At 42.1% G+C, this 24,911-nt stretch overlaps 3 protein-coding genes across 5 annotated transcripts in view; all 3 read left to right on the top strand.

Annotated features, from left to right (window-relative positions):
* iqgap2 (IQ motif containing GTPase activating protein 2) overlaps positions 1–15,788 on the top strand; it is a 62,766-nt gene extending 46,978 nt beyond the window's left edge. For all 3 annotated transcript variants that reach the window (XM_064296780.1, XM_064296781.1, XM_064296782.1), the window contains 15 exons: positions 296–448; positions 587–750; positions 974–1,198; positions 1,961–2,101; positions 3,015–3,099; positions 3,840–4,072; positions 5,828–5,960; positions 8,002–8,104; positions 8,746–8,887; positions 11,545–11,632; positions 11,861–12,073; positions 12,386–12,546; positions 13,113–13,256; positions 14,513–14,621; positions 14,956–15,788. In XM_064296780.1, coding sequence (XP_064152850.1) covers positions 296–448; positions 587–750; positions 974–1,198; positions 1,961–2,101; positions 3,015–3,099; positions 3,840–4,072; positions 5,828–5,960; positions 8,002–8,104; positions 8,746–8,887; positions 11,545–11,632; positions 11,861–12,073; positions 12,386–12,546; positions 13,113–13,256; positions 14,513–14,621; positions 14,956–15,069 — 2,208 coding nt within the window. In that variant the 3' untranslated portion in view covers positions 15,070–15,788. The remainder of the gene's footprint in view (positions 1–295; positions 449–586; positions 751–973; positions 1,199–1,960; positions 2,102–3,014; positions 3,100–3,839; positions 4,073–5,827; positions 5,961–8,001; positions 8,105–8,745; positions 8,888–11,544; positions 11,633–11,860; positions 12,074–12,385; positions 12,547–13,112; positions 13,257–14,512; positions 14,622–14,955) is intronic.
* An 883-nt stretch (positions 15,789–16,671) lies between these two features.
* On the top strand, positions 16,672–19,416 carry f2r (coagulation factor II (thrombin) receptor). The gene is made up of 2 exons (XM_064296783.1): positions 16,672–16,948; positions 17,483–19,416. Exons 1-2 carry the CDS (start codon positions 16,879–16,881, stop codon positions 18,634–18,636), a joined length of 1,224 nt encoding a protein of 407 aa, XP_064152853.1. The 5' UTR covers positions 16,672–16,878; the 3' UTR covers positions 18,637–19,416.
* A 2,791-nt stretch (positions 19,417–22,207) lies between these two features.
* Positions 22,208–24,911, top strand: LOC135233349 (proteinase-activated receptor 2-like). The gene is made up of 2 exons (XM_064296779.1): positions 22,208–22,625; positions 23,091–24,911. The coding sequence occupies exons 1-2, from the start codon at positions 22,559–22,561 to the stop codon at positions 24,182–24,184; spliced, it is 1,161 nt and encodes a 386-aa protein (XP_064152849.1). The 5' UTR covers positions 22,208–22,558; the 3' UTR covers positions 24,185–24,911.

The raw sequence follows: 24,911 nt of genomic DNA, 5'->3' as shown, positions 1-24,911 counted from the left end.
CGCAATCCACAAATCGAAGAGCTAGTCTCTACTGCTGGTGGATGGCGGCTTTTTCAAACCAAGTAACCAGAGGCTGAAACGGTGAATCTGATGACGAATGGAAGTAACGAGAAAACACACAGGGCAGAATGTAAACACTAAACTTCAGTACGTTTATTTCTTCGATCAAATCTGTTTTTTAGGCCTCTTTCCAGCCGTGCGAACGTATGAGCACGGTTGTTTAGAGATGGTTGCGTAGCGACGGGTGTGATGTCCTCCAGGGTTCACTGACCGCTTATACCTCCCTCTGTGACAGGACGTGGTGTCCCACAGTAAGAAACTGAAGAACAAAAAGAGTAAAGTAAACAAGGACGACATGTCCATGGGGGACAAGCAGGGCATCAAGGGCCTGAGCAAGGGCAAGAGAAGGAAGCTGGAGGCCTATCAACACTTCTTCTACCTGCTCCAGGTGAGTGGCCCACTGACTGTGTACAACCCGGCGAATATGAGGTTTTCCTCGAGGATGAAGCTTTCCTTTACGACGCTGACGGTCCGTGTTACACATCGAATGGATTTAGCCATTGATTTCTGACTCTTCTGTATGCAGACGAATCCCTCGTACCTGGCCAAGCTGATCTTCCAGATGCCCCAGAACAAATCGACCAAGTTCATGGACACGGTGATCTTCACCCTGTACAACTATGCCTCCAACCAACGCGAGGAGTACCTGCTGCTCAAACTCTTTAAGACTGCCCTGGAAGAGGAGATTAAGTGGGTGTCTCTCGGGGTGTGGGATTGGGTGGAAGAGCAGATTAGTGGGTCTGGTGTGGGTGGAGAGGAGATTTAGTGGGTTCTCCAGGGCGTGGGTGGAGGAGTTTAAGTGGTGTTAGGTGGGTTGGTTTTAATGACAGTGCCTGTGCACTGCAGTGAGATCAGTGTGGTGTGAATGTTTCATTTTCGCTTTTTATGAGAAATGGCTCACTCCCTCCCACAGATCCAAGGTGGACCAGCTCCAGGACATTGTGACGGGGAATCCCACGGTCATCAAGATGGTCGTGAGCTTTAACCGCGGGGCCCGTGGTCAGAACGCCCTCAGGCAGCTGCTGGCCCCAGTGGTGAGAGACATCATCCAGGACAAGAGCCTGGGGATCAACACCAACCCTGTGGACGTGTACAAGGCCTGGGTCAACCAGCTGGAATCTGCCACTGGGGAGGCCAGGTGAGCTGGAGACGGAGGGGGATTTTACAGAGGGTCGTTATGACCGCGAGGAGATGATCTGACCAGGCATTCAAGAGCGCAGAATATTTTAATGCTTTTGTAAGATGCCATTTTTGTTTTCTTCTCAGTCTCACTTTGCACTTCAGTGGTGTATCGACCCAGATAGCCAGCGACTCCGGGCCAGATCTGCGCCGATTCTGGCCCGAAGTCTGCACGGCCGGGCGGGGCTCCGCGCAGATCTGGCCCGGAGTCCCTGGCTATGCGGCGATAGGTTATGCTATTTTAGGGAAGTTTTGTTTTTCTTTAAAAATGGAAAAAAAAAAACAAAAGTGATCATATCCTATTCCTAACCCCCATTTTCATATTGTGGTATAGAAGGAATGACATCAAGTGATTTAAACAGCAATATTTTCCACGTTAAATCACTCTAAGGGAGTTTACAGGAGTCCAGGGGCACCGCATGTACTCTATTAGAGTGAAAAGTTTTCTGACAGAGTTGATTTTACGCAGAACATTCGCTGTGTAGATTGTTATTCTTTAGATTGAAGATTCCATAACCTTATTCAGTATATACCGGCAGTAAATATAATATGTGCAAGGACTCATTGTTCGTTCACACGCTACCAAACTCCCATCTTTTTTTGTTTCGCTAGTTACCTCAGTTATCTGGTCGTACGTGGCATTTGACGAAGTCCGGGCAGATGGACTTCGTCAAATGTCTTCCTGCCTTTGTGTCGAGCCGTGTTTGTCGTGTGGTTTCAGCAAACTTCCGTACGAGGTCACCCCCGAGCAGGCGGTGGCCCACGAGGAAGTGAGGGCCAGGCTGGAGACCTCCAGTCAGAACCTGCGCCTGACCACTGATAAAGTGCTCGGCTCCATTGTGTCCTCGCTGGACAACATCCCGTGAGTCCTGCCCAGGATCCCCCGGGGTCCCCGCTCAGCATTGTGTGGATGGGAAAAGACTAATCGCAAAGAATCATTTATGTTTAATCTTTTTAGATATAGAACGGGGGAATAGCACTACAGTAAAGTAAAAAAAAAAACATTTTTCATCACAAAATAAATTGTCTTGTAAGTCTAAGGACTTTGAAATAGATAGCTGAAAAACCTGCGTTTGATTGATGCAACAGTCTTAATTTTGACACTTATATGATTTAAGTTGGAGTAAATGAATCTGATTTGACTCCCCACTAAGGTAAACTTAATGACTGATCGTATGAGCATGACAGTTGGGACCTTTGGGCTATGTTATATTTCAGAATTAGGCTTATTTTGCTCTAGGTTCACTGCAGGTTACTGCTGCCATAATAGTGGAAAGGCATTCATCACTGCATGGAGACCAATAAACAGCTTGTCTTAGACATTCCAGTAAACTGATAAGCCTTTTAAATTGTGTAACATTCTCCTGTTTGGTATGCAGGAATGTTTGAAGTGACTGTTCAGTTTATAAACTGTTGTATTTAAAATTTGGTAATAAAACACCTCTCTCATTACTGGACTGCCAAGGAGTTCCACCAAGGAACATTACTTACCCCAAAATATTTATGCAAGGAAACCCGTTTCAACATCCTCTGTAGATACTGACTCTGTAATTGGATGTCTGCAGCTGCTGTCCACCAGAGGGCACTGCAGTGTCAATTTTTGGACACAGAATGCTGAGTCTTTTCACCCACTCGATTTGTTCTATACCGCACAGCGCATTGTAACGTTTCCAGCTAAATCTAAGTGTTTCTCGTAAAACCACAATGCGTTGGGTGTGCCTGCTTTGTCATGTGCCTTAACTCCACCTCATCAGACTGTGTTTGTTTGCATGTAGCTATGGCATGAGATACATAGCCAAAGTTCTGAAGAATTCACTGCATGAAAAATTCCCAGACGCGACGGAGGATGAGCTTCTAAAGGTACCCGCATCTTTGCCTCTGCCTTTAGTCACGCAGTGGGGAGTTTGAAGAGACAGATGTAGAGGTGCATAAATATAATTTACTGGCTGGAGGAAGACTTGTTAGCCTCACTGGGGGAGATCTATAGTCAGCCTAATTTGTGGGACAGGAGAGTCATCAGCAGTAATTCAGAATTGGAGGCACTATTCCTCAGTGGCCAATACACTTGTGGATCACAAAGTACAGTCACCTCCTGCTGCGTGGGCATTCTGTTCCCTTCCGTCCAAAAATGTGTTCCTTGTTTTGGAATTGTATTAGCGTTTACATACGCCCTCCTCCCCTCCCCAGTCCACATACCATCCTCACATTAATCCAACAAATAGCAACTCCCACCCCCCCATCAAGTACAGTACATGGACCTTGTGACTCCCCAAAAACAAACAAGCCCAGAATAGAGGCGTGTGAATTATGTTGAAAGCCATTAGTCCTAAACACTGTGGTCAAATGTTTGGGTGATTGGTGTTATGGATTTAGCAACCCGACCATAATGTTTATTTTCTTTGATGGATTGCTTCTTACAAAGTGTGGCATAAACATGACTATTTATTTTATGTAGATTCATGCACTTCATGGTCTTGATTATTATTGATTTCTGTCTGTGATAATCGGAACTGTAATCACACTGTGTCTGTGTGTATGTATATAAATATTTTTATTGAACGAAGGTTGGAGTAAACAACAGTTTCCATGTTTAAATGCAGATTGTGGGAAACCTGCTGTACTACCGTTACATGAACCCCGCCATTGTGGCTCCGGACGGGTTTGACATCATCGACATGACGGCGGGCGGGCAGCTACACTCGGACCAGCGCAGGAATCTGGGCTCGGTGGCCAAGGTGCTGCAGCACGCCGCCGCCAACAAGCTCTTCGAGGGCGAGACCGACCACATGGCCTCCATGAACAACTACATTTCCCAGACATACCAAAAATTCAGGTGGGAGAATTTACTAGGTCCCCCTCCCTGTGCATTTGAACTGACACGTTGATAGCAATGCAAAGTAGTGTTTTTCAGACTGTGCTCTGCAAGTATTTCATGTACAAGAGAAAATGAAATAAGAATATTAATAAATTAATTATGTTATGCCATAATATTAAAATATAAAAAACGTACACAAATCTTTAAAATTATGAAAGAGGGAAATCAGTAACATAAATCTGGGAAATCCATCTTTCATATATATGCTTGAAATATGGTCTGCAGTAAAATAACCTTTTAATGCTGCCATTTCCAAGATTCTCTGGGGAAACTCCACAGCATACCAGTGTACAAAATGTGCAAGTAGAAAAGCAGCAACACATGCTAACTGGCAGCGAAAACTGAATTGTGGTTGCACTAATAAAGCTGACTAACATATTCCTGGATGTTCAGCCTTCAGAGTTTGCTCTGAAGCTGATAGGGGAGTTGGAACTTTGAAAGATTTGATGTGAACAGTCTTTTTTTGCTAGGTAACAAACACACATGAAACATACAAACGTATTTTACTGTGCATTGGTTTGCACCATAACCTACAGTCTCTAGTTAATATTTATCTATTAATTATAAATTAATTCTGAAATGTGGACAGACATAAATTTAGGGTTGTGGCCTCAATTCAGTCTCTGCAGTGCAGACTTTTTAAATTCTAGTATTAGATTTAAGGACATTTTATTAATTTCTAACACACTAATTTATGAAATGACCAATGAGAAAGCAGGCTAATTTGACGGCGTGGGAGTGTCATGGAATCCGAAATCCATAAATGGTACCGAATCGCGATTAAACACAGTGAGGATCACTTCTTGAGTTCTGTGCCACAGTTTTTAGTGGCCTAATGACATCACAAGCACACTGTCATTATTTTAATCCTTGACTAACGAATGATAGATGAGCTTCTAGTTAAAAGTCTAAAGCAGCTTATTACATGGAAATACAAGGTTCGATACGAGGAAATACAAGAAACGATGAAATACAAGAAATATAAGGAACGATGGCCTAAAATGACTGAATATGCAGTACGATCACCCTAAAGCCATCTGCAGGTTGAGCATTGAGCGGATTACACTGGAATAAAAAGTGAGGAAACGTCTGTCTTAGTGTCGGGCCATCAGGGAATTCTGGGGCACCGTATGGCCTGAACGGGAATAGGGGTCTTCTTGGAATACCAATAAGCCAACGGGAGTGACTCACGCTTCCTGGAAGTGCATCGGATCACGTGTTCACTTTTTTGCATAACGCACGTCTGTCAGAGCCGTCCAGGGAAGTTTAACTGAACACATAGAGCAGAGAGATGGGGCTGTAATTTGAGCATCTGAATGAGATCCGTCGGCATCTGAGTAAGCGTTTCCTGCAGACAGTAGGGCCTCTCTAGGCTTTCCAGGCCAACATCTGACATCCATAGTAGTGTCACTAAATAACCACACGTTTTGGTGAATGTCTTTCCTGCTGCATGAGTCATTCTAACCAGCTGCAGGATTCAGTCGGATTTTTTGTTTTATTTTCTCTCCCTTGTATTTGTTCTAATTGATTTAACGAAATAATTTAAACATTTACTCCACAATTAATTAATTAATTAATCTATTTAGTCCTACATTTACATTTTCACTTTCACACATTTTATCCTGTTCTCCTTCCTTGTTTGGTAAAGTAATGCCACGATGCGGTATTATTAGTGCATCTTCCCACTGACGTGTTTTTTCCTCGTATTCTAAGACTGCTTTTCCAGGCAGCGTGCGATGTTCCAGAGCCAGAGGAGAAGTTCAACGTGGACGAGTACTCCGACATGGTCACCCTGAGCAAACCCGTCATCTACATCTCCATAGAGGAGATCATCAACACTCACTCAGTAAGACTGGGGTGCTTTCACTGTGGGTGGGCCATGGAACACTGAGGCTGTTTCATATATCAGTTCTATCAATACATTGTGTGGACATGATTATAAAGGAAATTTGCTCATAGAAAAGCTGCAAAAATCTACAATTTTACTTTTAGCCTTATTCATGCCCGAAACAAGCAGATTTTTGTTTGTCAAAGTAAGCCTCTGAATCTGAAATCAGTGCGGATTATCAATGGGGATGCTTCCTCTATCAGGTGGTGAATGAGATGGAAGACTGTTCTCTAATTGGTTAAGATATGATTTAAGGTTGTTCTTTATCAGGTTAAGCGTGTGGCTTGTGTGATGACTGTGGATTTAAGGCTGTTCTTTATCAGGTTAAGCATGTGGCTTGTGTGATGACTGTGGATTTAAGGCTGATCTTTATCAGGTTAAGCGTGTGGCTTGTGCGATGATGTGATGACTGTGATTTAGTTGGTGCTGAAGGGAGAGAGCACAGCATTACAGTGCGTCAGGCCGCTGGGGCAGGGGTGACCCAGCAGGACCGGCCGTGGTAATCGGGACCATACGTGCGTGTGCGGGTGAGGTAACGGCTCTTTGTTTTGGTAGGATGAGTCAGTGGCGGGTTCACGCCCACTCACTCCCAGCACAAAGGAGCGCCCCCCCACCCCCCACTCCCCCGACCCCAGAGCAGGCCCCTCTGTCCTTCTCCCTAGCACTGGGCCCCCTCCGTCTGAGCGCCCCCGCCCCCGGCCCTCCCTCTGAACACAGTCTGTGCACCGGCCCGGCCGCGGTGAAGCTCACAGCTCATTTTTCCCAGGGCAGGAAGTGAGCTCAGAGCCTGCTGGGCTTGAGGGCTGAGCTAGTTCTCATTCCTCTCACATGGAACCATGTGTCCCAGCAAAGCTAGCTCTCACACAGTGGATGTTTACGATGTGTCCCGGACACATTGCAGGCTGTCTTATTCTCAAAGTACACTTGAAATATTGTTTTGTGAAAGTTTTGCATAAAAGTCGTAATTGTGATTCATAGTTGGTTTTTCTATGAAGCGTATTTTTTATCTGTTAAACTGTTTGACAGGTCAAAGATAATAATAATAGTTTGCACTGATCAGAGCCAATGCTTAGTCTGATCAGAGACTTATGGCCTGTTTTTCCTCTAGTTCTGAATGATGATAGACTTTCACACAACTTTTCAACTTTTATAGTTGGACTTTGTTTCAGCGATTAGAGAGCAGCAGTGTGTCGTGTTTGTATTGCATTTACTGCGTCAGGAACGAGTTCAGTCCTGGCATTCAGGAAGTAATTCAGTGCAATTTTGATACAAACAAGATAGACTATGTCCAGTATTGGAATGCACTATCCCTGCTCGTTTCAGGAAACGCTCACAAAAGTGTTCCCTTTTTTTGTTGTGATAACATCCATTTTACACAACAAGACTTGGCTGGCTGTCTGATTAAACAGAAGTTGTTTCTCAGGAGCCGAGCTGTGTTGCTCTAACGATTAGACATTAGCAGAGTAGAATAACAAGGAACATTTTGACTGTCTGCATATTTTGGGGAGTGAATTTCTGCTTCAGTGCCTTAGAATGTCTTGTAAAGGGTAAATGAATCTCATAAACACAGCTCGCTATTAGCAGATCCAACAGTAAGCAGTGTAAGGTTGAACATGCACTCTAGGCATTGTATTTTTGCTATGGTTACCAAAGGTATCCAAATAAGGCAATCTGTGATAATTTATTTGTTGTGATGTGAGTGCTACAGAAAATCTTAATCTGTTATTTACAACGTGCTGAAACCGTGCCAAACCAGCTGCTTTTCTCTCAGCAAATCATTACATCAAACCGTTTTATTTGTCGGCTGGAAGTTTATGATGCTTGTTACCGTGCTAAATGCACAAGCAATGTGCGATTTTTAAAACGGTGTGTTTGTGCCAACCGCAGTATTTCTATGGTGCCTAAGTTGTAAGGTGTCTTCTTTCACTAGACTTAAGGTGAAAGCACAGTTTTGTCTGCTTCGGATAAAGGGCTAGCGCTCTTGCTTTGGTTTCCCTAGCTGGTTCTGGAACATCAGGACGCCATTTCGCCGGATAAGAACGACCTCCTTCACGAGCTGGTGGAGGACCTGGGGGACGTTCCCGACGTGGAGTCTCTGCTGGGTAGGACATTCCCCTCCGCTCCCCGTGGCAAAAACATGCGTCACTTCAACGTGGAAAAACAGACGGGTCAACTGAAATCCCCATGGAGCGTCTGCTGAATCAAAATACGACCCTCCGGGTCATCTGTAATCCCCTTGGGGGGTCTGGTAAATCGAAATAAAAACCTCTGGGTCATCTGTAATTCCTATGGAGGGTCTGGTGAATCGAAATACAAACCTCCGGGTCATCTGTAATCCCTATGGCCGGCTACTGTCTGAAAGTCCAGAAGCTCTTGTAAATGCTGATGCTTTAGGAAAGGCAGTTTATGTTGTAGAGGGAGGAGCACTGCACTGTTTTTACCCCCACATTACTGACAGGCACCCCTGCACTCAGTACCATACCTCCATTGCCCTCGCAAGTAATCAGCATATATACTCTGTACGTTTATGGGGATTAGAGTGCAAAAGTTACCGACGGACTAATCTTGAATGACTAATACGGACTGAATATGTTTGCAGGAATTCAGCTAAATAAGTAGCAGTTTAGTCTCTCTCTCTCTCTTTGCAACCTGGCCCGTTACACTGCTCGCTCGCCCGCTGACTCACGCCGAAAGGTCACCTCAGTTGCTGAACCATCGTTCTCCGGCCGTGTTTTTTTTTCAGGGGAAGGAGCGGTGGACCCCGGCGACCCCAACAAGGAAAGCACACTAAGTCAACTGGCCAAAACGGAAATCTCCCTCACCCTCACCAGCAAGTTTGAGCTGCTGGAGGGCGACGAACAGGACATGAACAGTCTCATGATGAAGTAAGAGTCGCTCGGCCTTCCTCCCTCCGCCCGGTCGTCTCGGCCTTATCTCAAACGCGCCAGCGCTGCATATTTCACGATAAGCCCTCAGGTTATTTCCCAGAAAGCACGCCGTTCGGCTGTTTTTAATCCAGCGTCTCGTCGATGTTTGTATTTGGAAGCAGGTCGCTGAATATTTAAACAACGGGGTTTTTTTGTTACTTGCGTTTAAAAATGTTGAAGCCTTTGTCTGTAAATATAATGGAGCCTTACGCATTGGGGTTGGTGTGTGCCTGACATCGACGTTTTTCTCTTTAAAGGGGCAGCTGACTGTTGTCTCTGTATTTGTGGGCGTGGTTTTAAGTCACTGATTTATTTGGGTTTTTTCCAGTGAAGGTTCTTTTTAAATCGCACGTCGAATCGCAAGCATACATCTACAGGGCCCTCTTAGGTCTTAGAATGGCACAACGTGAAAATTGAATGCACTATAGGCTTATTGTATTTAAGTTATAGTCTGCTATGCTTAATGGTGAAATATTGCCAATCAAATTTACAGATGACAAGCTGAATCTCACTGTGTGTCGTAACAGTGACGGTCATTGTGTTTTGCGGAGCAGGGGTTCCAAGCACAAAGTCTCCAGTGTGCTGTATCTTCAGGAGAGTGTGTTCGTTTCATTGAAATTAATGTGCCGTGAAACAGATTTTGATTAGCCGCTATTGTTCAAACACTGATTCATGGGCTGAAGGTACACTAAGGGTCGTTCAGTAATCTGCTAAATCAGAGAACAAATGAAGAGTTTTATTATTAATGTAATTCATGTCATACACTTGGGAAATGATCTCATCATTTCTAAGTATTTCAATGCCATCCATGACAAGCTGTGAAGAAACCAGTCGTGTCATTTGTATTCGTGAAAGGATGCATTCAATCATGGAAGGAAGCATCTGTTGCTATTTAGTTATTTTTATTCACGTTAAAATAAAATTGCTGCGGCACATCCTGGCATATTCCTTGTTCCGTACTGGGAGAACTATTACACGATCTAAAAGTCTCTGAGCCATAGGCCCTATAGCTATTCATACCATTGAACTTGTACAAGCAACAGTATACAGTCTTTTTGTTTTGAAAATTTGTCACTTTAGTATCCCTCCACTTGCTTGTTTCCTTGTCGGCTATCTCTAAATGACAGAGCCACGCAGACAGTTAATTTCTCTATCGTTTCCTTGCCTAGATAGGATGTGGTTAGAGGCCAGCTTTATCTGTCTGTTCTCTCCATTTCTGCTCCCTGCGCATTGGGATGTGCCCGAAGTATAATTAGCTGGCAAGTCAGTCATGTGATCTAATATAACCATGATGGATATGTAAGGTGCAATGCACAGGATGCTCATGAAGTCATAAAATTAAATTTGTTACTAATACATGTGGAAATCATCCATCTGAACTGGCCGTTTTCAGAGCATGGAATCATAGACAAGTGCTTGGAAAAAGTGTTTAAATTCTATGAAGAGTGTTTTACCAGAGATGGTCTCTCAAATCCGGGGGATGGGGGGTTGGTGTAACTTTACAAACCAATTTTTAAAGTTATTAACGCACCTGTTAATTTAGACCAAATATACTGTATATATATATTTTTTGGATAATGTGCCCATGGTATTCTGTGTATATGTTTTTAAGAGTTATGTAAATAAGCTCATTTGTTTTTTATAGACTGCATGGATTATTTGAAATTCTCAAGCCAAACCAGGGTCATTCAGGCCAAGGCTGTTGTCCACAGAGCATGACACAGAGAAGGATCTGTGCCTAGCAACAAGGTCGCTGGTCCCCGGTGTCGAGTGAACATCCTGTTGGTGCTCATACTGAAACCGAAGCCCAGCTGTGTTTATCATTGACAGTGAACTGCAGACAAAACAGCTGCTGCATTCCTTCATGGTTTTGAGTTTGAATCCGTAAGCGGTCGGCCCATTTAAACCTTTAACAAGGTCTCTCACAGTGGCCATCTTGTGACCCCAGCAGAATTCACCACACCACTTCCTGACTTCTGAAGACCTAGCATTCCCGCTGTAGCGTTTGAGCCGTATTTAGTCTGGCTCCGAACGTCCAGGAGGAGTGAGACAGGAAGGGGAAATAGAGACAGGAAATGGGAAGTGGAACCGAACAATTGGAGAATTTCCTAATAAACCAAGTTGTACAATAACCCTAAAACGTGGCATATTGTTCAAGTCCTCTCATAGCACAGTTTCCTCTTTTCAGTGCCAGATACAACAAGCACAAAGCACTCTCAGGAGATGGACATCTGACTAACAAAAATTGCAGCTACTTTAAAGTAGTGCTGAACAGAGAGAATATCAGTTTGTGTTATCATTTGTGTCTGGGTGTGACTCGCAAAGAATCATCTGAAAAGTTCAAGTGCTTGCTTCCCCTGTGTGTCTCAGGTGCATCAGTATTTTCCTATTCCCAAGGTCGTAGGTCAGGTATGCTTTCTCAGGGGCAGGGTGTTATATAAAAACAATGTCATCAGTTTTATTTTCAGTTTGGTGCCAACTCTTGTATTTGATGACTAGGATGCAATGCAGGAAACGGTTTGAGAATAACTTTTATCCCACTTGGACTTGTTCCACTGCGATTGTTTTCAATTCGTTCCACCAATGGGTGTGTGTGTGTTTTGCCATCCAATCAGGACTAAGAAGCTGATCGTGGACGTGGTGCGAATCCAGCCGGGGGAAACGCTGACAGACACCCTGGAGACGCCTGCCACGCCCCTTCAGGTGGGTGTCTGGCCCCTCCCCCTAGTTCTCTATTGCCCAATATTAATCGGCTATATTATTGGCTGAGTCTCGCAGACTTTTCCTTTCCGTTGAATGAAAGGATCTCGCATTATGAGAACAGGGAACCTTCTCTGTGGCGTTTCTTAGTGTCCTGATCACAAACGACACTGTGAATGTGTCCGGTGATGCTTTTGTGTCTGAAGCTGACGGCCTCTCTGGGGTCCGCAGGAGTCGGAGCATGCCAAGGTGATCGAGAAGCGGGCGGTCCAGGACGCCAGGACGCCGGACGGGCTGAAGACCAGCCAGTCGGTTCTGGAGGACCGCCAGCTGCCCCTGGAGCAGAAGAAGAGGAAGATCCTGAGGAACCTGCGCACCCTGGAGCAGGCTGGGCGCGTGTCCTCCCAAAACAAGTACCAGGACGTCATCAACGACATCTCCAAGGTAACGGGCCCCCACAAACCACCCTGTGGGTCTCAGTGGGAGATGCGCACCTGAGATTCCTGTGATTTGGGAATCGATAGTTCACCCTCAGAGAAAAAGTCCTATTGTTCCAGTGTCCTCCATCAGAGGATGCTCACTGGTACACGTGTTTTCACACTAGGGTGCATGCTAGTACAGTAATTAACCCCCCCCCCCCCATACCCGGGTGTCACTGTAGCTGTTACGCCTCACCCTACTGTACAGTTGTTTTAAGAGGAATAATTTCATTCCCAGCAGTGCATTCACCAGCTAGCTTCTTCGTTTGATTGACAGGACATCCGGTACCAGAGACGGTACCGGCAGAGACGGAAGGCCGAGTTGGTGAAGCTCCAGCAGACTCTCAGCGCTCTCAACTCAAAAACGGCCTTCTACCAGGACCAGATCAACTACTACGACACCTACATCAAAACCTGCCTGGACAACCTCAACAGGAAGTAAGGGGGCAATGCACAGCAAAGCCCACAACCTGCATACATACTATGAATAACTTCTGAATTTTAAAGACAAAATATTACGTGAATAATTCATTTGTGAGGTACTCTTCAATCTTGTAACCTGTTTTAGAATCATACAGTATTTAGTGTAGGTTTTATGCAGGGTTCTACATGGTACATTTTATAGGAAAAGGTGTTTTCTACCCTTAGTATTTAAATATACTGTAGAAACATTATTTATGAATGAAGGAAAAACATGTGCGCCTATTTTATCCATACCAATTAGCCCTTGTTCTGCCTTGCTAACTCAGGGATGCTGCATGCGTAGCTGAAGACACTAGAATGTGAGATCATAGTGTGTGACGAGAACACTAGAACACTAGAATGTGAGATCATAGTATGTGACGAGAAGGACACAGCATTTATCCATAATTTCCGCGTGTAATGGGCTCATAATCTACAATCAAATTGATGGGTCAGCTACGGTTGGCTTCCCCGTGGCAGTTCACCCAACTGGCAGCAGAGTCCTCGCAGTTTAAACATTCGTTTCTTCTGGGTTGCCATAGGAACGCTCGGAGGTCAATCAAACTGGACAGCAAGGGAGAGGAGAAAGGGAGCAGGAAGTCCAAGCAGCAGTCGCTCAAGTACAACGGGGCACGTCTGCACGAGAAGGGAGTCATCCTGGAAATAGAGGGACTGCAGACCAACCAGTGAGTGTCCAGGGACATTTTGCGAAGAAATGATCATTTGCTATTTGATAGAGATACCGCACTTTGAGACAGGAAGGAAGAGAGCTATTAGAGAGAGCCTCAGCAGGCAGCATTATGCCACTTTGTGCCCAGTCCGGGCTCAGGCCTTTCCTGTTTTGTCCAACCCATTCCAGTCAAAGCAATAATGACAGAGGCCTGGAAAATTTGGGTGGAATTTTCAGCAGGCACAGAGCTGGGGGGGCTCATAAGTACTGGGGTCCTGGGATATTATGTTATCAATTCCTAGAATACATTATATATATTATATATGCCGGTAACTACAATATTTTTTTTGTTGGAACCGTACAAAACGCTCCTGCATGAAAAAGTACTGTGCACTAATGAGTCTTAATCTCTCTGCTGTCATTTTAACTCCTGTAGTTTAACTCTGCTGTAATTTGTTAACTCTTAAGTTCTGTAGGAAATGTACCGAAGCTAGGCACATTTAAACCGAATGTGGAAAAACACATTTTTATTCTGTGTAAGTACGTGTATAAATATGTAGCAATGAAGGCAGGCCTGACTGACTCACTGTAGCCTCGGTGAAGCTCAGATGAACTTCAGATAAGCAGGTTCAATATCGTGTAGCATCCTTTTAAAATGCTAACTTCCTGCTGTATAATATGTGGCTAGTTCTCTTTTTAAAATCTTCTTCAGTTTCTAAAAGGATTATAGCCACAAATAAATTTATAATGAAAACATGTACAGAAAGTTAAAGGTAGAAAATAACAAACCCATAAGTATATTATGCAAATTTAACCTGCAATGCGCTGTGCATTGTCCTTATTTTTTAATAATTGCTTCAAGCCGGGTTACTATAGTTTGTTTTCTAAAACACTGACTTCCCCTTACACTAAATTAATGTTTTATGGGAAAAGAAACTAGCCAGCATAAATGTCTAATGCAATTGCAAGAAAAAAAAACACATTAGTTTTGATACATATAGAGGCTAAATAACGGACCATAACAGTTCAGTTTAGGTTTAGTGTGGGTGAATTGTCTGCTTCTTGTGAAATAATAATTTTAATACTACATTGTTCTGTATTAACATTTGACCTGTAATGACTCTGTTTATTTGGCATGCTTCCATTTACTCTGGATTTTAAGGGCTAAATCCCACCGCTTTAACTGGAATGTGTGCCATTGCACATCCCTTTGACCGTGTCAGAGAAACAGAGGTGTTGATGAACACATCCTATATTTCTATTGTTTATCAGGTTTAAGAACGTCATGTTTGAAATCTCTCCCAGTGAGGAAGTTGGGGACTTTGAGGTAAAAGCCAAGTTTATGGGCGTAGAAATGGAAAAGGTCCAACTGCATTTCCAGGTAAATAACCAGAGTCTCTACGTGTGAACTATCACACACTTTTTTGTTCATATTTATGCTTTGGAAAGTACAACACCAGAAATGCAAGTAAAATATATATTTTTTTATAATTATGGATGCATTTACGATCAGTTGTATTCTAAGAATTGTTTTTTTTTTAACTGTATACCGTACACATGTATTACAAATGCATCAAAGGGTATGTTAGGCATTCCACTAGTACAGATGTACATCTACAAAATGGGTCTTTTGGTCTTCTGCGATAGGCAATATTGAACTTGTGCTTAAAAACAGGACATATTATTTTTTTTTTTTTCTGAATGTGTTCTTACAGGACCTGCTCCAGCTTCAGTATGAAGGCGTGGCGGTCATGAAGATGTTCGACAAAGCCAAAGTCAACGTCAACCTGCTGATATTCTTACTAAACAAGAAGTTCTACGGGAAGTGAAGCTTCTGACCAAAGCACAGTTTAGATTCCAGAACCCCGCCCCCAGACATAACTGTGTGTAAAGCTATGACGGTTTCCATTACCCCAGTTTATGGAGTCGGTTTTCAGAAATGGGGGATAAAATTGGATTGTGCCTTGCCTTGTGTAAAACGAACATGCTTTTTCAGAATTATAACTGGATTCATTTTTTGTCATTTAATTAATAACTGGATTATTTTTTGGGAAGTTGATTGGAATTCATTCCACTCATTACAAAGCAAAAAAAAAAAAAAGGAAAAGTTAACAAATGGTTACTTATATTGTCAATTTTATTGTTGTGGTTTATTTTGTTATCCACTGGGTGATTGTATATGGAATATATATTTTAAGATTATAATTAAAATGACATTTTATATAAAGACGTTATATAAGCAAACAACATTATCACTTGTGAATAAAGATAATAGTGAATTGTTGTAAAATGCACTACTGCCTCAAGGTTGTTTAGGATGTAAAATGGAACATTCCAACCAGACTGGTCACCAGTCGGTTTGCTAAAAGTGTTACCCTGTGCCTTTTTGTGTCAGAGTACTGGGAAGCTATGCATATTTTTAAAACCAGTTCATTAATAACTAGTTCTTCCCAGTCTTTCTTCCTTTTTAAATGCAGTCAGATCACCAATTAACATAATTCCACTGTTTAAAAAAAAAAAAGATGAATAAACTACAAACCTCAATGTACCTGTTAGTGTAATGTCATTTTTTGAAAGATGGCACCCCACTTGAAAAATATTTCAGTATTAATGCCTTTGGTATGTTTGAACCTGACAGCATTATTCACTGTACACCTGTTATGAATGTAATTACCATTCTGTGTTTTCTCAAGGCATTTTATAATGCTACATAATGCTGCAGGCACGCTATTTCAGAGTTCATGTAGTCTTACCGTTTCTCTACGTTTACATTACTTTTATTTAGCCAATGCACTTGTCCATGATGACTTGCCATATAGGAGAAACACAAGTGCATTCACCTGACGATAATGAACAACAGTGCTAGGTTTGACTAACAGCAATCCCACACCTGCGACTAAAGATGCAACTTCACTGAAGTGAAATTCATAGTGCACGTTCACTGTTAACCAGGAACAGTTATAAATACATAGCTACAAGGCTACATCCACAAAAAGCACTGAGAAGAGAAACGCAAAACCATAAACAATATAACCTGGAACCATAAAAATACTATAACGTAAAGGAGTACAAATGGAGGGAGTGCTATGGGATAGGGGTGGGAGGGTAACCAAGCTGCAGTCAGGTGTGTCTTCAGTCTGAGGTCTGTTGCATAGCCAAAACAATCTGTCATTTTGGTCAAATAAATTAACCTAGATTGGGAGTGCAATGCGTAATTTGTAGCGTGGCGTTAGGCTACAGTTGTTATTCTCTACTACATAAAGTACGTACCCACGTTTCAGTCCAAAACAGATATTTTAAAGTAACCCCTTGTAGAGGGTATATGTTTCAGCAAGCCGCAAGAGGCAGCGGACACAGCTTTTACTCAAGTTGTGCGTCTGATAAAACCAAAAACTCTGCTGCTGACATCACTGAAAAGATACGCGCAGCCCGCTGCTCGCGCATTACTCACAGCGTGGGCGTTGACAATTGGGCGGTATGGCAAAGTGAGCAGTTACAATTCGGGGCAGAGGAGATCCTTGTTTTTCGTGTCAGTTCAACTGCAAATTAAAGTTTCCGAATCTCTCATATTACCTATTTGGTGACTGATATATACTAAAAGGAAGTTTTGAAAGGGTGTACTTTGGCCTGTAACTACCATGATTTCAAAAGCAATTATCGCGTTGGCGTTGCTTGGACTGTACCCATCTGCTGCTACATCATTCAATGGTAAGTTTCCGAACAGAAGCTTTTAATTTATTGTCTGGAATATCGCAATTATGGTTGATTATTTGTATAATAACTCCTGGAGTCACTATTGCAGCTAAAATAAAGTATTATAGATAACAATACTGAAAGTAGATACTGAATACTGGATTTCTGTTGTACTTACATCTTATCATAATCAGCTAAAACAGAAACTCGCATGTTGACCATACGACTATTTTACGCATGTCACTGTTCCAGAATACAAGTCTAACACTAGGTCATTGGACATGCACCCAGATGGAGTAACACACTTGACGCTTGCTTCAGAAGCGGTGTTCTGCTTGTTTGTGACGTTCATGAAAACAGTGCAAGTACTGTAGGCTAGCCTATAGAGATTAAGTCACTGTTATTCCTTTAAATTACCCTCAAGTGATTTTGGACAAAATTAGTAACCTGTTTTCCGAAATTATTTAAAAGGAACCATATTTCAAAAAGTTAGAAGTCCTTAATAATTGTGTCTTGTTTGACTAATCCTCTATGCCGTCTTCGCTACAGGAAGTATCAGGACTTTTTCTGGATTTTTCCGGATGGTGACCGATGAGCCGATTGACTACTTTGATGTGCAGGAAGGTAGCGGATCCGGGTTCAGCCCGGATTCCACGAAAGACCACAAGCCACCAGGAGTTAAGCACTATTACGTCTCTAAAGAGGCCTCCGCATATCTGACCGGCTCTCTGGTGACCGCATTCATCCCCACAGTGTACATCCTGATCTTTATCATCAGCGTGCCGCTCAATGGCGCAGCGTTATTCATGTTCGTAAATAAGATAAGGCCCAAAAAACCGGCGGCGATCTACATGCTAAATCTGGCTGTGGCCGACCTGCTGTTCGTGCTGTTGCTCCCCTTCAGGATATCTTACCACTTAAATGGCAGCGACTGGGTGTTTGGGTCGGGGATGTGCCGTGTGGTCACCTCCGCATTCTACTGCAACATGTACTGCTCCATCCTCCTCATGATGTGCATCAGTGTGGACCGCTACCTGGCCGTGGTCTACCCCATCCAGTCGCTGAGCTGGCGCAGCTCGCAGAGTGCGGTGGCGGTCTGCGGGGCCATGTGGATGCTCGCGGTCGCCGGGGTGACGCCCATCCTCCTGTCCGAGCAGCTCATCCACTTGCCCGACCTGGGCATCTCCACCTGCCACGACGTGCTGGACATCAGCCAGCTGCGGGGCTACTACCTCTACTTCTTCCCCATCTTCTGCTCCATCTTTTTCTTCATCCCCCTCGTCTTCACCACCGTCTGCTACCTGCGCATCATCCAGGCCCTCAGAGCCGTCAGCACCGTCAACCCCTCCAAGAAGACGCGTGCCGTCGCCATGGCGATCGTGGTGTTGGCCGTCTTCGTGGTGTGCTTCACGCCGACCAACGTCATCCTGATGGCGCACTATGTTCAGTTCGCGCACAAGCACAGCGACGCATCCTACGTCGCGTACCTGCTGTCCATGTGCATCGGTGCCGTGAGCTGCTGTCTCGATCCGCTCCTCTACTATTTCGGCTCGTCCCAGTGCCAGAAGCAGGTGGCCGGGATCCTGCGGTGTCGGGCCGTCCCGCAGATGGAGCGGAGCACGCAGTCGGGCAGTACCCGGACAAGCAAGATGGAGTCTTTCCAGAGTGAAATGGGGAGCCAGTACAAAAAACTGGTGGCCTGATCGCGATGAGACTCTCATTGACTAATTTTTCTTTTTTTAACTGCGTCCCAGACCTGAATCTGAAGTATGGAACTTATTCAATGCTTTGTATCAGCTCTGTTCTTAGACTATGAGTTTACATTGCAACGCTAGCATGTTAGATTCTCTGTCATCGCTATGGGACAGTGTCACTCCATTTGCATTTACTTTTATAGCTTCTAGTTCGATGAACAGCCTACATAGGGTGGCCTGGGTGAGACAGGAGTGCCATTTTAATATGCTGGCTAAATGCTAGGCCTATTAGACTGCTGTTATGTAAAACTACTCAGTCACAATACGTGATGCACAATAGCCTACATAATGAAGGATTGCCATGTTTTGCTTATTATATAAGAGTAGTTAGTATGTATATTATCAGTGTTATTTTTGGGTCTGGTTACCCTCAATATTTTGTATTCTCACATTTACTTGCCAGTATTAATCATGGATTTAAAATAGTGCTTTTAAATACAAAATATATAGGCTAGGCTGGCCTGCTTAACTAATTCTGTAACAACCTTGGTTGTTAGCTGAATATTTCATTTTCAGTCAGTGTTGGCCTGTTATAAGCATTATTTGGTTTCACTACAAGTTACAAATATGAATATCTCATGTCATCTGTTGTTTAGCTTATGGCCAGCTTGCTTACAATATTAAAATGCAATGTTCAATCATTCTGTGAAAATTGAAAATAATTTCTACTACTTATGTGGTATAAGATTATGTAATAGTTCTAACTTTGAAATAAATTTTTAAAAGATTGCCATTTGTTTTCCTTGATTTTAAGGATTTACAAACACCAATTACCCAATATTATCCAGTATCTTTTTCTGACATGCACAGAATCATTACACAATATTTCACATTTCTATCTTAAAGGGAAAAATAGAAATGAGACTCTTCTGCTTCAAGTAAATAAAATATTCCAGCTTTCTGATAAATGTTCCTGTCCTCTTATTTTTTGCCAGTCATAATAACCTGATTACAGCTTGTTCCTGCAAGGTTTGAAAGTATCTTAACATAAAGTACTTGTTACTCTTATCACAATCACATCGCACATACTACTTGTGCAATATAAATTGATATACACAGCTTATTTTAGTGGATAGAGGGGAGAACACATGGCAATAGTGAAATAGTCAGTCAAACTTAACTCAGGGAAAAAAGAAGGCAACACTTTACATTAAGGTTCCATTAACTAACAGGAGTTAATGCATTAACTAAACTGAAAAGGGCATTAACCAGTCTATTTACATTTATTTGTGTTAACTAAGCCATTTGCAAAGGTAGAATAGGAGATCTATGAGAATAGAAAACTATGTGGTATTCGTGCAAGTGTCACATTAGTCAACAATTTGTTAATGTTAGGAAATACTTCCTTAACTGTTTCCTGTTTGTATATGAAACATTGCTTATGATGACCAAACAAATGATACTTGAATGACGTTAACATGAAGAAAATGGTGCATGATTTCATGTTAACAAATGCTTTAATAGATTAGTTAATTCTTTGTTCAGGTTAGTTGATGCGTTATATCATGTTAGTTAATTGGACCTTATTGAAAAGTGTTACCAAAAATAACAGTGTGGATTTCCATGACTCTGAGAATGATATTGCTAGAGTACAAAAACACTTTGGCAGTGTTTTAGTTTTGAAAATGTTAACTTTTCCTTACTGAATTTCCCATTCAGACCCCCTCTGCCACGCAGTTTGCTTGTATCCAACACTAATACCTGCAAATCATAAAACCAGGAGGAAATTCTGTGTGTGGAGTCTTGGAAAGACTCACAAGCACATAGCCAAGCAACAGGGAAAGAGATTACTGCTCAGGACATGCAGGGCCCTCTCTCCACTTAATATCTGGAGTGGAAAATATTTTTTTAAGGGTAAATATATGTATATTCACAACTTCATCTTTATATTGTTTAAAAGCGGCTGTTACATTTTTTTTCTATAATATATATAATAAGAATATTGTTACATTTGGTGCCCGACATGGGGCTGTATATTTATCAGCAAACAATTATCTGCAAACATAGTCAATAAAAAATATATTATTATTATTATTATTATTATTATTATTATTATTATTATTATAAACATGAAGTACATCCTCAATGTTATTCACATTACATTACATTGAAAACTTACCAAGAACTCACATTGGGTTATGACTCACCAACCTCGAGATGGAGGATTTTGAGATCTGCCATTGTGTAGGTTTTCATTTCAACCCTAATTTGGCACACCTGATTCTACTAATTAGCACCTCAATGAGATCTCTAGCCATTGAATGAGGTGTGCTTTGTTTGGGTTAAAATTAAAACATATAAGACAGTATATCTCCAGTGACAGGGTTGGGAAGCACTGATGTAGATAAAAACCAAACACTCTCATAACACTTTTCTGCTACTCAGCCAGACTGTTTCCATTAATTAATAACTCACAATGAATTATTTGCACAGTGTTTCTCAAACTCGGTCCTGGGGTGCCATTGTGGACTCTGGTTTTTGTTCCAAACTCAAGTGCAATTCCAAAATTTTAACAGGCTGTTAATTTTTCTTAATTGGGTGGTTTACATGTTTAGAGGGATTATTTACCCTCTGAAGCCATATTATTTCAGAAATAGTAATGCATAGTAATAAACAGTTACATAAAAAGAGGTAACAGTTTTTTTTAACTGATCAAATTAAAGACTGAGGGAAAATAGGAGGCTGTTGAACATATGTGTTTATGTTCATTCGTAATTTTTCCCTTAAACGTATTGACACAATGCAGGTTTGGCTCAATATCATGTGCTTTATCTGAAGTTTACATTAGCTACCAAATGGTTAGTTTTTTGTGTTCATACTTTCGCAAATTAGGAGCATATTGATGTGACTTAACATAATGTGATTTAAGAAAGTAAATAATCTCTCTATACGAGAAATACGTAATCAAGAAAAATTAACAGCTTGCTACAATTCTGAGATTGCAATTGTGCTTGGGATGAAGACCAGTATACACAGTGGTAACCCAGGACCGAATTTGAGAACCACTTTAGCATTAGCGGAGTAAAACTGTACGTAGATAATAACCCTTTGAATGTTGTAACAATAAAGTAATGTTGACCTCTAGCGGTGTTCATATGTTAATGCATCCTATGCTTAGATTGTATCTCCAGTTTGAGTACATGGCAAACATCAGGTTCAATAAATGCTCAATTTAACATACAGCTAAATTTTATTTCCCTTTATAATATCGAATTCCAATTGCAATATTTAAATAAAATAAATTAATTGTAATCAAAACCATATATTAGTGTAAAATATAATTAGTCGCAATTTATAACGAATCTCTCTGATTATTTAATGTTTTCATTATTCTTGTTTGTTTACTGAAAGGTAGCGTACTGTTTATTTTAAAGGTTTGACATTTTCCACTGATGCTTTTATTTGGGATTTAATAATGTAGATGGTGACCGATCACATTTGTAATTGCAGATTACGTAGACGTGTGTACATTTTTTGATTCCTTAGCTTTCAAAACGAAACTACTAGATTGGCCTATCGTGTTCAAAAGCACAAGTGAGAGACTTGAAAGACCTGAGATTTGCTTAAAAGCGTTCAGAAGAATCAAACATCTCATTGTTACTAGGACCGGACCTGGAATTATACAGAATGCAATTTGTACATAAAACCTGCACGAGTTATTATTAAGCCTTTTCGAAATATGAGTCTTGCAACTGAGGTACATACGTAAACGTGACGTTGTGCAGGTAACCGGGTTTCTACCTTTTATGGTGAAGGGTGTGCCCTCGAGTTTCGATAAGGAAGAAAATCTGAGGCTCATCAACAAAAGGCTTTACGCAACACCTAGTCGGACATCTGAAGGTAGCTTCGGTGGAGTATACAACTGTTTGCCATGGATTCAACACGTAAATTTAAATTAATTATTTTCCTGCTGTCTGTGCAAATTATAAGTGCGCAAGGTAAGTTCTACTATACGCTGTGTTACTATTTGTTTGGGAGTTTGATGGGGTCACCTTTAAATCTGACGTTGTTCGACGTTCTTGAGAGTAAATGAATAATTTTTTACAATTCTGATTCTTGAATAACGAGTAACGTATTTTACTACAGTACGAACATCGAGTTCTTGTAATACTTTCCAGATCTGACTAAGAGCTTAAGAATATATATTATGTAGGTCATCATAATGCTTTAAACTAGATGATGGTACTCTTTACGTTTAATGCAAAATGGTTGAAGTTCATAACTCCATAAAGTTGTACAGGTTGTACTCGGTAGACCTCTGTGTAAGAGCTCATGTTGCTATGCAGTCCATTGAATTTCTAGAATGTTTGTTTGGTTAGCATTGCTCAGATAAACGTGTTGACTGTGAGAGAGTGTAAACATATCTTCTGTCTAGCTCATGACATGTTGTTTGTTTGTTTCAGTACCGGGTAAAGGACGAGGATTTATAGGAGTGAAGGATCAAAAATCAGACTACGTTGAAGTGGACAAGGTGACCGCTGAAACCCTTCAGGGCAGGCTGACCACTGTCTTCCTCCCTATTATCTACATCATCGTGTTTGCTATCAGTTTACCCCTCAACGGCATGGCCATTTGGGTCTTCCTTTTCCGAACCAAGAAGAAGCACCCAGCAGCCATCTACATGGCCAACCTTGCCCTCTCGGATCTGCTCTTTGTCATATGGATTCCACTAAAGATAGCCTACCATTTCAATGGGAATGATTGGATTTTTGGAGAAGCGCTCTGCAAGGTGTTGGTGGGATTTTTCTATGCTAACATGTACTGTTCCATCCTCTTTATCGCCTGCTTGAGTGTTCAGAGATACTGGGCCATCGCCCACCCCTTGTCCCATCAGAGGAAGAACAATAAGATTGCCACAGGCATTTCCATCGCCATCTGGGTCTTCATCTGGCTGACCACCATCCCTTTGTACCTCTATGAACAGACGGCAAAAATTAAGGACCTGGGCATCACTACCTGCCATGACGTCAACATCATCACCGATCTCGAAAACCCCTTTTCCGATGTGAAGTACCCTTTCTTCTACTTCACCTTCATGTGGGTGTTCGTGTTCCTCATCCCCACTGTGGTGATCATCGTGGCCTACGTCTGCCTCCTCCGGACACTGGGGGACTCCATGATGGACGAAAGCACCACCAAGAACCGCCGCAAGGCCGTCCTCCTGATCATCACGGTTCTGGTGACCTTCCTGGTCTGCTTCGTCCCCAGCAACATCATGCTGCTGATCCACTACTCCCTGCTGAAGAACGGGGTGATGAACAACGGCTACGCCTTTTACATCGTCACGCTCTGCCTGGCCAGCCTCAACAGCTGCCTGGACCCCCTCATCTATTACTATGTGTCCGAGGACTTCAGAGACAACGTGAAAAACACCCTGCTGTGCAGGAGTAGCAGGACTGTCGAGAGGATGAGGGTCTCCTTCAGCTCCATGAAGTACTCCAAGAAGAGCGACGTCTACACGTCATCCAGCGGTACCACCCAGACCAGCACCTGCTGATCGTAGGGACGGAAACCTGAGACTCAGGGAGTTCAGTTTAAGCCCACAGAGACACTGACACGCAGAATCAGGGAGGCCATGTAGATTGTTTCCTGTCTGGTGGAAACGTGTGTATAGAAGGATATTTTAAACTCAGCACGAACACCGCAGAGGGAAAAAAGAAAAAACAACATAAAATGGTGGCTATCTGTATGGTCTGTTTTTCAGGTTTGTTTTGACTGATAAATGTGACAGTGGGTGGAAAAACCAGTGTCGTAATGCTGTTATTTTACACACCTTCAGAACTGTGGTTTGTTTTACTTGGAATTCCAGTTAAAGCCTGCCACTCTCAGAACTTTCCAGCTTGTTGCTTTTAGCTATAGCCAAGTTTCAAGCTGTTACAATGCACCTAAATGACATCATTTGACACCTGGTATTCTCTGTCCTGAAGAAATTAACATTGATATAATGTACACTTGACTTAATTTGCTTTTAATTTGTTTTCATTTGTTTGTATTTTATAATTCTATATTTTGTGTATACAATGTCAGTATTTTAATTATGTTTTTAACATTATTCAAAGTTTAGAATCTGTTTAACATTTGAATGGTTATCAAGCTAAAAATATAGTATTTTTCAATAAAATGATCTGTGATACAAATACCTTCTGAAACTCGCTGTAATGACAATGGCACCATTGTCATTTAATAACTAGAACAGTCACTTGGATAAAGCCACTCTTATTTAT

This window comes from Anguilla rostrata, chromosome 10 (genome assembly GCF_018555375.3).
Source record: "Anguilla rostrata isolate EN2019 chromosome 10, ASM1855537v3, whole genome shotgun sequence".
NCBI lineage: Eukaryota > Metazoa > Chordata > Actinopteri > Anguilliformes > Anguillidae > Anguilla > Anguilla rostrata.
Note: the sequence above shows the minus strand (reverse complement) of the source record. Positions and strands in the feature narration are given on the sequence as shown.